Source organism: Carcharhinus amblyrhynchos, chromosome 33, assembly GCF_965287045.1.
Source record: "Carcharhinus amblyrhynchos chromosome 33, sCarAmb.v2.hapA, whole genome shotgun sequence".
NCBI lineage: Eukaryota > Metazoa > Chordata > Chondrichthyes > Carcharhiniformes > Carcharhinidae > Carcharhinus > Carcharhinus amblyrhynchos.
In genome coordinates this window covers 7488972-7502962 of record NC_137356.1, presented here as the reverse complement: position 1 = coordinate 7502962, position 13991 = coordinate 7488972, and the positions used below count along the sequence as shown (strand labels likewise).

Here is a 13991-nt window from a genome sequence, read left to right as displayed (position 1 = left end):
TACAATTTAACGGTGGACGAAAATTGTGGATGTTAAAATAAAATACTTTTAGAAGCTTTTAATACCCATTTTATCCTGTCCTTTAAAACAGAGAAGCAGATGTAATGTTCAAAATTTAATTTGGCGGGATGAAAACCAAGCCAGCATGTACATACCGGTCTGATCATAGAGGGTCTCATTCTAGCAACTCAGCCAGCTGACGCCACTTGGATGACAGGGGTCTTTTTTAAACATTTAACCCAAAATTTGCCAGTCACCCAACTGTAGTTACAACCTCAGGTGGTCTTCAGTCATGTGACCTGGAATGTCAGTAATAATGCCCCATTTGTGATTGGCTCACTTGCTATAACATCGCAATGTTGAACTGGGGAAAGGTCAGAAATGGCCACTTCCAGAATGCACTGGTACTGCGTTGTAAGGTAGATTTGTACAAATTGGACTGGTTTGATAAAATGGCCACAGTACACCTGTGTTAAAGACTGGGGGTAGGGGTGGCTCAGATTTCCATTCCTGATTTCTGCTAGAAAGATTTGAGCTTCTTCCTTCTCTTCCACTCCCCTCCACCACCCCCCCCCACCCACCTCTTCGACTCCTCTCCTTCTCCTCTCACCCCCAACCTCTCTCTCACCCCCAGCCCTCTCAGCCCCCACACCCCTCTCACTCCCTCTCCTCCTCTCACCCCCAACCTTTCTTTCACCCCCAGCCCTCTCACCCACCTCCGCCAGCCCTTTCAGTCCCCGCTTCCCTCTCCCCCACTCCTCTCCCCGAACCCCTTTGACCTTTCCCACCCTCCCCACAGCTCTCATCCACCTCTCCTTCTCCTCTCATCTCTCATTTCTCTTCTCTCTCCCACATCCCTCTCATCCACCTCTCCTTCCCCTCTCAGAAGCACGGTGGCACAGTGGTTAGCATTGCTGCCTCACAGCGTCAGGGACCCAGATTCGATTCCCAGCTTGGGTGACTATCTATGTGGAGTCTGTACATTCTCCCCGTGTCTGCGTGTGTTTCCTCCGGGTGCTCCTGTTTCCTCCCACAGTCCACAGATGTGTGGGTTAGGTTGATTGGCCATGCTAAACTGGTGTCATGTAAGGGGATTAGCAGGGTAAATACATGTGGTTACAATGATAGGGCTGGGGCTCGATGGGGCGTGTGGCCTCCTTCTGCACTGTAGGGATTCTGTGATTCACCCCCTGCACTCCTCTCACATCCCCCCCCTCCCCGCCCTCCAACTCACACCCCTCTCAATCAAATGGTCAAAGTTAACATAGTTACTTCAGTGAGAGTTTGAATTCCTGGTAGCCGCTGAATTGTATTTTAGCATGGCTTCAGGAAACGAGCGAATTAAAGGTTGTGACAACATTTTCTTTATGACTTGTCCGTTGTATGAAACCTCTGTTCATGCAGGTCAGGCTAACTTTACCTTAGTGATCTTGTTGTGCTGTGTATAACACTACATCACCAGCCCTGTATTCCTACACACACACACACATACACACAATGTGCCACCCCATGTACTGTGGTGACACTCTAACACGCACATACATTCTAAAAATCACCACGGAATTACATGTTCAGTGTGGTGACTAATGCTCTGTAGCTATTTCATCCTTTTACTTCTACTATGGAGCAGAGACGGAGGGAGTGACCTGATTGAGGTGTTCAAGATTATGAGGGGCATGGACAGAGTGGATAAGGAACAGCTGTTCCCCTTAGTTGAAGGGTCAGTAACAAGGGGACACAAGTTAAAAGTGAGAGGGGAAGGTGTGGGGGGGGGTGGAATTTGAGGAAAAACTTTTTACCCTAAGGATGGTGACGGTTTGGAGTGCGCTAGCTGGGAGGCAAAATGCCTCCTATCCTTTAAAAAGTACCTGGATGAGCGCTTGGAACTCCATAACATTCAGGGCTATGGGCCAAGTGCTGGCAGGTGGGACTAGGTGGGCAGATCTGGGCCTTTCATGAGTCAGTGCAGACACGATGGGCTGAAAGGCCTCTTCTGTATTTTGTGATAAAGCGAACAATTGGAAATTTACAGAAAAAAAAGTGATCATTTTGGAAGGCAAAAGATCATTAATTGTAAAATCCAGCAAGTAAACTATATCTTTGTGGATATTTATATGTTATATGTTATATTTAAATACAGAGTACAGCTTATAGAATCTTATCCCCCACACCCAACAGAATTAGGCTGTGATGCATATAAAGCATGATTTGTACTTGTTAAATATACCAAGTGTCAATAAAACTCCTGTCTTCTTACAGCAGGATTTAGGATCAAAGGTCGAAGATTCCATGGCGTTTACACCAAAACTGCAAAATTGGAGTATCTAAACATTTGTGACTGCGGTGCGAGCTGAGATTCAGAATTGACCATCGTGTTTCCAATATCTAATGCTTGACACAATCCCTGACCAAAGGTTAAAAAAAGACGGCAGCTTCTGTGGGGGAACTTTGCCTGAAGTGTTGGCATTGCTGTCAAACGAATTCTCTTTTAATTTTATCCATCTTGTGTCTTTCATTCTGAGTCTGTCTCCAACGGAGAAATTGGATTTCAGAGGAGATGTGGGTCAAAATGAGGTGAGGCGTGGTGAGGGCGGATTATTTTAATTTAGACTGTGAATAAGGAGCCAGAGAACAGGAGTACAATATTAACGAACCTCAGTTATAATCAGATTTCTTGCCAAGACCCCAACATTAAGAATAGTAGCTGTTTGAATGGAACCCGCCTTGCTAAGTCGCTTGTGAACAGTTACTTATTTAGTCCTCTCAGGATTTAGGTTAGTTGCCACATTGTAGGAAGGATGTGTTTGCACTGGAGGGGGTGCAGAGGAGATTCACCAGGATGCTGCCTGGGATGGAACATTTAAATTATGAAGAGAAGTTGGAGAGGCTTGGGTTGTTTCCTTTGGAGCAGAGAAGACATGATTGAGGTGTACAAGATTATAAGGGGCACGGACAGAATGGATAAGGAGCATCTGCTCCCCTTAGTTGAAGGGGCATTCACGAGGGGGCATCAGTTCAAGGTGAGGGGCAGGAGGTTCCGGCAGGGGGGAACGTGAGGAAAATAATTTTTACCCAGAGAGCAAGATGGAATGATGCTGCTTGGGACAGTGGTAGAGGCGGGATGCCTCACATCCTTTAAAAAGTATCTGGATGAGCACTTGGCACATCGTAACATTTAAGACAATGGGCCTCGTGCTGGCAGACGGGATTAGGTAGGAGTTGAGGCATTTCTAATGTGTCAGTGCAGACTCAATGGGCTGAAGGGCCTCTTCTGTGCTATATGATTCTACGATTATACATATGTGTGGGTGAATGAATGATTTGTGTGCACGGTTAGATAGTTTGTTGTTAAATACTGCTTCAAATTTCTTTTATTTATTAGTGTCACAAGTAGGTTTATATTAACACTGCATTGTATGATTCTATGATTAATTGTGACATTCTATTACTCTGCCCAAGATAACAGAATGGAGGTCAGAGTTAGCTGTAAGTTTGGCTTGATATCCTGTCTATCAGGAATTAGGGAGAGAATGCAGAACTTTTATCTACTTGTTTGTTTTATTACCTCTCTTGGGTTACATTGTGTACACAAAGGTGACTGGCTCATGAGCTAAAATGTGAACTCGAGGATTGTCTTAGGAATGGGGAAATGTCCATGACGGTTTTTTTTTGATGGGGTAACCTCGCTGTTTGCCCTTTTATTGCTTTCTTTAAAGTTTCCATCCATCCGTCTGTATTTTTGTTTAAGGGTCATTCTCAATGAAAATCAATAAGGAAGCTCTTTGAAACAGATGGGTCTAACTCTGTCTCAGGAAGAGTCTGATAGCAACCAAGGTCCCACCTTCACACACTGGCTATTTTCATAATGATGTTACATCACTTAAACACCTCTGAAAGGTTAGCAGCCTGATAGTTATCCTGGAACTTTGACGCGGGTTGTAATCTTAATCCTGGCTGACTAGATTATGAGCGGGGGGGGTGGGGAACTGAGCAAAACTGAAAACTGGGTTGGGGGAGGATAGAGAGAGAGAGAGAGCGAGGAGATATTTTTTCCTTCCTCTGTGGTGCTTTGGTTGACATTAGGCTCAGAGGGGCAGCACTATGGCACAGTGGTTAGCACTGCTGCCTCACACCACCAGAGATCTAGGTTCGATTCCCAGCTTGGCTGACAGTCTGTCTGGTTTTTACGCATTCTCCCCATGTCTGCATGGGTTTCCTCCAGGTGCTCCCGTTTCCTCTCACAGCCCAAAGATGTGTGGGTTAGGTGAATTAGCCATGCTAAATTGCCCCTTCTTCTCCAAAGATGTACAGGTTAGGTGGATTAGCCATGCCAAATTGCCCCTTAGTCTCCAAAAATGTACAGGTTAGGTGGGATTAGCTGTGCTAAACTGCCCCTTAGTCTCCAAAAATGTACAGGTTAGGTGGGATTAGCCATGCTAAATTGCCCGTTAGTGTCCAAAGATGTGCAGGTTTAGGTGGATTGGCCATACTTAGTGCGTGGGGTTACGGGTAGAGGAGAGGGGGCCTGGGTGGGATGGTCTTTCAGGGAGTCTGCTCAAAACTGAATGAACTGAATGGCTTCCTTCTGCACTGTACGGATTCTATAGTTCTATATAAGGGAATTTGATGGTGTTTGTGGAGAATAGTTGGGGGGGGGGTCGGTGTGACGGATGGGTGTTAGCTCTGGAGTATTTCAGTGTATGATCGCAGCAAGGAGCAGGTTCTGTTAACAAGAGCAGCAACTATGCAAAACAAAAATATGAAATAAAACAGACAGCAGCTGCAGTTTTAACTATTCGCTTGTCGGGAATCCGCTTCCGCTGCCATCAATATCTTCCACAAAGAGCGAGCGCTTACGGATAGAGAGCCTCAGCTGGTTCAGCGTGCTGCGCTTCTCTTTGCATGGGAGCTCTCCGTTAATACCAGCCTTGGTGCTGTCCTCCTGCATCAGGCTTCTAATCACCTGCTCATCACTCTTGTCCATGTTCAGGCAGTTGCAGGATCTGACCTTGAAAGAATCCCCAGATGTACTCTCGCACAGGTCTTTGCCGTCCTTGTACATCTTGAAAGGAAATTAAGCAAAGAGGGCCATTAATCCGTGAGCATTTGCTAGCTTGAGGACAATTTATTGGAGGCTGTATCATTGATAGTGCGCGCTGTTATATATTACCATGATCGTATATCTGTAGTCGTGGCATCTAACCTTTGCTTTCTGTGCAATACTGCAGCAGTGATCTCCAACTAAAGTTTAAAGTTTATTCATTAGTGTGACAAGTAGGCTTGCATTACCACTGCAATGAAGTTACTGTGAAAATGACATGACAGAGTACAGGAATGAGATAGAGAACCTGGTGAACTGGTGCTGCAACAATGATCTCTTCCTCAATGTCAACAAAACAAGGAGATTGTCGTCAACTTCAGGAAGCGTAAAGGAGAACATGCTCCTGTCTACATCAACGGGATGAAGTAGAAAGGGTCGAGAACTTCAAGTTTTTAGGTGTCCAGATCAACAACAACCTGTCCTGGTCCCTCCATGCTGACACCATAGTTAAGAAAGCCCACCAACGCCTCAACTTTCTCAGAAGACTAAGGGAATTTGACATGTCAGCTACGACTATCATAGAATAGAATCCCTACAGTACAGAAAGAGGCCATTCAGCCCATCGAGTCTGCACTGACCACAATCCCACCCAGGCCCTACCCCCATATCCCTACATATTTTACCCACTAATCCCTCTAACCTACGCATCTCAGGACAGTAAGGGGCAACTTTAGCAAGGCCAATCAACTTAACCCGCACATCATTGGACTATGGGAGGAAACTGGAGCACCTGGAGAAAACCCATGCAGACACGAAGACAATGTACAGTGACCCAAGCCGGGAATCAAACCCAGGTCCCTGGAGCTGTGAAGCAGCACTGCTAACCACTGTGCATGGCCAATGCACCTAACCAGTGCGTCTTTCGGACACTCACACACACAGGATGAATATGTAGATTCTGCACAGGTTGTGACCCAAGCATGATGGATTGGGCTACATTCATGACCTTTGGTAGTTCCTTGTGGTGTTGGTCAGAGCAGGAGCCATACCAAGTTATCGTACAACCAGAAAGAATGCTTTCTATGGTGCACCTGTAAAAGTTGGTGAGAGTTGGGCAGTTAGGAAAGCCCACCAACTTTCTCAGTAGACTGAGGAGATTTGGCATGTCAGCTATGACTCTCACCAACTTTTACAGATGCATCATGGAAAGCATTCTTTCTGGTTGTATCACAGCTTGGTATGGCTCCTGCTCTGCCCAAGGCCACAAGGAAGTACAAAGGGCTGTGAATGAAGCCCAGCCCATCACGCAAACCAGCCTTCCATCCATTGACTCCATCTAATTCCCGCTGCCTCGAAAAAACAGCCAGCATAATTAAGGACTCCACACACTGTGGACATTCTCTCTTCAACTTTCTTCCATTGGGAGAAAGATACAAAAGTCTGAGGTCACTTATCAAGCGACTCAAGAACAGCTTCTTCCCTGCTGCTGCCAGACTTTTGAATGTACTTACCTTGCATTAAGTTGATCTTTCTCCGCGTCCTAGCTATGACTGTAACACTACATCCTGCACTCTCTCGTTTCCTTCTCTATGAACGGTATACTTTGTATAGCACGCAAGAAACAATACTTTTCACTGTGTACTAATACATGTGATAATAATAAATCAAATCAAATCAAAGGATTTTATGATTGTCTGAGGAACTTTCCAACATCTTGATCAAAAGTGAGAACTCGGAACTTTTCTTTGCAGTCTGTATACTGGGATTCTGATGCTAAGTTGCGCCCTTAATGTTAGGGAGATTAGTAGGGTACGTTTGTGGGGTTACGGGGATAGGGCCTGGTCAGCACAGGCTCGTTGGGCTGAATTCAGTGTAGGCATTTGATGATTCTATTCTATGATTCCAGAACTGGGAGCAGCAGCCAGTGCCAAGTGAGAGAGGAGCCTGGGGCCACATTGATCTCCTTGGATCATAGGAGTTTGAGGGGGAGTTTGCATATTCTCCCCATGTCTGCGTGGGTTTCCTCCGGGCACTCCGATTTCCTCCCACAGTCCAAAGAAGTACAAGTTAGGTGGATTGGCCATGCTAAATTGTCCCTTAGTGTCAGGGGGGCTAGTTAGGGTAAATGCATGGGGTTACGAGAATAGGGCCTGGGTGGAATTGTGGTTGGTGCAGACTTGATGGACTGAATGACCTCCTTCTGCACTGTAGGGATTCTATTCTACTACATGGTGTACATAGCAGCCTTCCCTTTTAGAGTGGCTTCTGAACAGCTTGAAGCTTGAATGAGGGACAGAGGGTAATATTGAGGTCGGTTCATTATTTTGGGGAGTGAATCCGTCAATTCCTGACCCGTATTCTGTCCATGTTGGAATGTGCATTTGTGGATATAACACAGTCTGCTCGTCAAAGAACCTGCTATCTTAGTTTCAGCCAGAATAATGGCTTCTTGGAAGGTACATTTCAAAGAATCCCTACAATACAGAAGGAGGCCATTCAGTCCATCTAAACTACATATCTTTGGAACTAAGGGACAATTTAGCATGGCCAATCGACCTAACCTGCACATCTATGGACACTAAGGAGCAATTTAGCATGGCCAATCCACTCAAGAATATTGGCTTCTTGCAAGGTGTGAGAGGACATTGCATTGGATCTCCACAGTACAGGAGACCATTTGGCCTATCGAGTCTACACTGACCACAATCCCACCCAGGCTCTATCCCCATAACCCCATGCATTTACCCTAGCTAGTCCTCCTGACACTAAGGGCCAATTTAGCATGGTCAATCCATCTAACCCGCACATCTTTTGGACACTAAGAGGCAATTTAGCATTGGTCAATCCACCTAACCCACACATCTTTTGGACTGAGGGAGGAAACTGGAGGAAACCCATGCAAACACTAGGAGAATGTACAAACTCCACACAAATAGTGACCTGAGGCCAGAATTGAACCCCGGTCCCTGGCGCTGTGTGGTAGCACTGTGTCCCCGCGCCTTCCGTGCAGAGATATACTCTGAGGCAAGAAAATGCCTTTGGTTGGAGTGGGTAATAGAAGAGAAAGAGCGGATGTGCGGAAGGCAGGAAAAGAAACAATTTGGGAGTAGCAAAGAAATATGTAGCTCTTTATGACAGGCGAGTTCTAAATAAGACATCCTGTCCCACACATCACAACAGGGAGTTCATCTGTCTTGACAACCCCTCAGTACTAGCAGCAATGTTCCAGTACATTTCCAGCTGGCTGACAAACTCCCCTCCGGGGCCCGGCATCCTCCAAAAGACAAAAGCTTATCGATGCGACATAATTTGCAGACATCTGCGACCGTTTGTCATGCATGTCATAATCCCTCAGCAGAAGAGTCACACAATTATCATCCGGCTGGAAGCAGGATTTGAGATGCGTCTCACGTGCTGCGGAGGAAGCGCTGCGTACTCCTCCGAAGTGGGATCAGCTCAGACAGGCAATTGGGGGCGCCGAAGCAGCAAAGCTTCATTTTACAATGTGAGTGCCACGCTAATGAATCTACATTCAGTTATCTCCCAGTCTCATAGAGCAAGGGGTGCGTTAACAAGCAGCACGGTGGCACAGTGGATAGTTCTGCTGCCTTACTGCTCCAGGGACCACAGGTTCGATTCCTGGCTTGGGTCACGATCTGTGCAGAGTTTGCACATTCTCCCCATGTCTGCGTGGGTTTCCTCCGGGTACTCATGTTTCCTCCCACAGTATAAAGATGTGTGGGTTAGGTGGATTGGCCGTGTAAGATTGCCCCTTAGTGCCCAAAGATATGCAGGTTAGATGGATTGACCATGCTAAATTGCCATTTAGTGCCTAATGATGTGCAGGTTAGGTGGATTGGCCATGTTAAATTGCCCCTTAGTGTCTAAAGATGTGTGGATTAGATGGATTGGCCATGCTAAAATGCCCCTTAGTTTTTAAAGATGTGTAGGTTAGGTGGATTGGCCACGGTAAATTGCCCCTTAACGTCCAAAGATGTGCAGGTTAGGTGGATTGGCCATGCTAAATTGCCCCTTAGTGTCCAAAGATATGCAGGTTAGGTGGACTGGCCATGCTAAATTGTCCCTCAGTGTACCCCAACAGAGTGTGGCAACTAGGGGTTTTCACAGTAACCTCATTGCGGTGTTAATGTAAGCCTACTTGTGACACTGATAAATAAATTAAAACTGAGCATATAACGGCCTCGGTGACTTTGTCCAGCTGTGGCTCTGTGCCGGTAGCCAGGTTAGCTCATCAGACTCAGAAGGTCAGGCGTCCAAGCCCCACTCCGTAGACTTGAGCGCAGAACCCATGCCCAACATGAGTACTCAGAGAGGGAATGCCGCATTGTCAGAGGCACAATCTACTCTCTCAAATGGATGCAAGAGATCCTAAGGCACTCATTCAAATTAGAGGAGGGTGTCCTGGCAAATATTTACCCCTCAAGTGACCGCACCAAATCTGATATTTGGTCATTATTTTGTGGGATCTTGTGCTCAGAAGTTGACTCGTGTGATAACATTTCACGTGCTGTGAACAGCGTACTGTCTAAAGTCTATTTGTTATTAATGTCACAAGTCAGCTTACATTAACACTACAATGAAGTTACTGTGAAAATCCTCTGGTCGTCACACTCCTGTTCGGGTATACTGAGGGAGAATTTAGCATGACCAACGCACTCTAACCGGCCCGTCTTTCAGACTGTGGGAGGAAACCCGAGGAAACCCAAGGGGAGAACAGGCAGACTCTGCACAGTGCCCAAGCCAGGAATCTAACCAGGGTCCTTGACGATGTGAGGCAGCAGTGCTAACCACTGTGCCATTGTACTATGCAAATGAAAGCTCTTCTTTCTGGTCAAATGACAAACTGCATTTGAGACATGGAGTGATATTTATTTTTGAAATTCCTTTACAGCCTTGTCCTCCCCTATCTCTGTAACCTTTAGCCTCAGAAACCTTTGAGATATCTGTGCCCCATCCTATTCTAGACTCTTGCACATCCCCACTTTTAATGCTGCCACCATTGAGGCCATACTCTCAACTGCCATGTCCCTAAACTCTGTCTTTCTTCCCACCTTTAAGACATTCCTTTAAACCTACCTCTTTGGCCAGATCTTTTGTCAAAGACGTATTGCCTAGGTGCATTGGCCGTGCTAAATTCTCCCTCAGTAGCACTGCTGCCTCACAGCGCCAGGGACCCGGGTTTGATTCCTGGCTCGGGTCACTGTCTGTGTGGAGTCTGCACATTTTCCCTGTGCCTTTGTGGCTTTCCTCCAGGTGCTCTGGTTTCCTCCCACAGTTAGGATGCATTGACTATGCTAAATTCTCCCTCGGTGTGGCGACTAAGGGATTTTCACAGTAACTTCAATGCAGTGCTAATGTAAGCCTACTTGTGACTAATAAATATTCCTGCTCCTATTTCTTATGTTCTTATGTGGCTCAGCGTCAAATGATGTTTCGGTAATCCTTCTTTGTACCGCTATGGGACATTTTGCTGGCCTTGTCTTTCTATAAGATCATAAGATATAGGAGCAGAGTTAGGCCACTCGGCCCATCCTCCACCATTCAATCATGGCTGATATTTCTCTCATCCCCATTATCCTGCCTTTTCTCCATAACCCCTGATCCCCTTATTAATTAAGAACCTATCTATCTCTGTCTTAAAGACACTCAACGACTGACCTCCACAGCCTTCTGCGGCAAAGACCTCCACAGATTTACCACCTTCTGGCTGAAGAAATTCCTCCTCATCTCTGTTTTAAAGGATCGTCCCTTCAGCCTGAGGTTGTTCCCTTCTGGTGGTAGAGGCTGCCGGTTTGGAAAGTGTTCTTGAAGGAGCCTTTTTACAAACAGACTTTAGATTTGGTCAACTAGGCCTGTGCTCACTGGGGTTTCGAAAAATGAGAGGGAATCTCAATGAAACATGTACGATTCTGACAGGACTGGACAGACTGGACACAGGGATGTTGTTTCCTCTGGCCGGGGGGCTGGGTGGGGGTGTTGGTGGCGGTGGCGGTGGTGGGGTTGCTTAGAACAAGAAGTCACGCTCTCAGGAGAGATGTTTAAGACTGGGATGGTGGCATGGTGCCACAGTGGTGATTATGGTGAGAGTGAAGAGCACAATGGGAATGCAAGTGAAGGATTATTCCAGATCTTAGAGGGTGAGCGTACACCTGAGGACGTGATTTGATAGATTGAGAAAGACTCAAAAATAGGGTTCACATAAAACTGAAAAGATATGTGGGTGGCACAGTGGTTAGCACTGCTGCCCCACAGCGCCAGGGTCCCAGAATTAATTCCAGCCTCCGATCACTGTGCAGAGTCTGCATGTTCTCCTTGTGTCTGCATGGGTTTCCTCTGGGTGCCTCAGTTTTCTCCCACAGTCCAAAGATGTGCGGGTTAGGTGGATCGGCCAGGCTAAATTGACCATAGTGTCAGGGGGATTAGCAGGGTAAATGTGTGGGTTTACAGGAATAGAGCCAAGGTGGGATTGTGGTCGGTACAGATTTGATGGGCCAAATGGCCTCCTTCTGCACTTTGATTTGAGGAACCACCTCTTCACTCAGGGGTTGATGAACCTGTGGAATTCTCTACCATGGAAGACTATGGAGGCCAAGTCACTGAATATACTTAAGATGATAGATAGACTCTAAAGGTGTCTGGGGGCTGCATGGGAGCGAGGTGTTAAAATAGAGGATCAGCCACAATCATATTGAACATTGGAATAGTCTCGAAGGGCCAAATGGCTTACTCCTGCTCCTATCTTTCTATGTTAAAAAAGCTTAACTTCACCCAGTCACTATTTGATTGATCTTGATTATTCAAGGGTGGTGCAAACCCTGATCCATCAACTATGGGCGGCACGGTGGCACAGTGATTAGCACTGCTGCCTCATTGCATCAGGGACTTGGGTTCAATTCCCGTCTTGGGTCGCTGTCTGTGCAGAATCTGCATGTTCTCGCCATGTCTGCATGTGTTTGTCAGAGACTTGGGAATGTATTGGGCCTGATGAAACCCTTCCAGCCTGGCAAACTGAAGCCAAAGATTGGAAAACATCCCCCGCCATTTTCTCTGATGCTCTCAGTCACTTCTGGAGTTTCCCTCAGTGACATCTGGTTTGAGATCCATTCATTCAACTGCAACTAACCAATGCCCCAAAGGATCAGATTATCCCCCTCTCCTATGTTCTTCTGATGAATAAGTAGTTAACTGGGCCAGAAAATTGCATCTTTGCATTCCTCTTCTGATTCTTGCAATCCTGAATCCAGTTTTCTTGTCCTGCCCGCCAAGGGAATTGTAACGGGCAGGACACGGACCATGTATAGGTCCCTGGACCTCGGATGGGATTTTCTGGTCTCGGGTTGAGCAAATCAGGAAAGTCCCACCCATTGGACGAGGGCAGCCAGAAAATCCCACCCCCAGTCTATCGTTTCCAACTGCACTTTCTGGCTGTATCACAGCTTGGTATGGCTCCTGCTCTGCCCAAGACCGCAAGAAACTACAAATGGTTGCGAATGTAGCCCAGTCTGTCACACAAACCAGCCTCCCATCCATTGACTCTGTCTACACTTCCCGCTGCCTCGGGAAAAGCAGCCAGCATAATTAAGGACCCCACGCACCCTGGACATTCTCCCTTCCACCTTCTTCCGTTAGGAAAAAGTTACAGAAGTCTGAGGTCATGTACCAATCGACTCAAAAACAGCTTCTTCCCTGCTGCTGTCAGACTTTTGAATGGACCTACCTAGCACTAAGTTGATCTTGCTCTGCGCCCTAGCTATGACTGTAACACTACATTCTGTACTCTCTCCTTTCCTTCTTTATGAACGGTATGCTTTATCTGTATAGTGTCCAAGAAACAATACTTTTCATTGTATGTTAATACATGTGACAATAATAAATCAAAACAAATTAATCAAATCAGTGGGCATCAGATGCCTATTACTTTCTGAACATTGATCTTTTCAATGTATGTCTGTCAATGGGGCAGCACGGTGGCACAATGCTTAGCACTGCTGCCTCACAGTGCCAGGGACCTGGGTTTGATTCCCAGCTTGGGTCACTGTCTGTGTGGAGTTTCCTCTGGGTGCTCTGGTTTCCTCCCACCGTTCAGAGTTGTGCGGGTTAGATGGATTGGCGTTGCTAAATTGCCCCTCAGGGGAACTAGCTAGGGTAAATGCATGGGGTTATGAGGATGAGGCCTAGGTGGGATTGTGGTTGGTGTAGGCTCTATGGGCTAAATGGAGCTCCTTCTGTGCTGCAGGATTCTATGAATGCTCACCATTACCCAATGTCAATTCTTTGGAGGAAGTTTACTTTCCATTCCTTGTTTGCTTGTTTTATCGGAGTCCTTACAGCAAACAGTTTTCTTCCCTCTGTCCCAGCCTGTTGGCCACAAGCCAAGTGCTTAAAAGGAACAAAGAGCTTGTGTCTTTCCATGACCCGATCAGTGAATTGTTTGTGAAGTATTGTCACTATTTGCCATCTAAGCAATAGCACAGCCAAATTTATTCACCAGCTGCAAGCGAAATGAATGGCCAATTAATTTGAACTTGGTGGTGATGGCTGAAGGAGAAGTGCTTGCCAGGAGCTTTCTCTGCAGGATCACTAATGCCCACTAACCTCCACCACCACCCCCCCCGCCCCCGAAGAGGTCGACAGTGCGAGGGTTTAACACATCAATGCATTGGCAGCACCTTCAACAATACAGCTCTGCGGCATGGTAGCACATGATTAGCACCCACTGCTGGGTTCAATTCAGGCCTTGGATCACTGTCTGTGTGGAGTTTGTATGGTCTCCCCGTCTCTTAGGATCCCTAGAATCAAAGAATCCCTACAGCAAGAAGGAGGCCATTCAACCCATTGAGTCTGTACCCACCCCACCCTGGCCCTACACTCCTGTTTACCCTGCTGATCCTCCTGACATTAAGGTCAATTTAATATGGCCAATTCACCT

The 13991-nt window shown here is 46.6% G+C and overlaps 1 protein-coding gene across 1 annotated transcript in view; it reads right to left on the bottom strand.

Annotated features, from left to right (window-relative positions):
• Positions 1 to 767: 767 nt before the first annotated feature.
• rtbdn (retbindin) overlaps positions 768 to 13991 on the bottom strand; it is a 64686-nt gene continuing 51462 nt past the window's right edge. Inside the window, exon 6 of the mRNA XM_080216364.1 lies at positions 768 to 5062. Coding sequence (XP_080072490.1) covers positions 4793 to 5062 — 270 coding nt within the window. The 3' untranslated portion in view covers positions 768 to 4792. The remainder of the gene's footprint in view (positions 5063 to 13991) is intronic.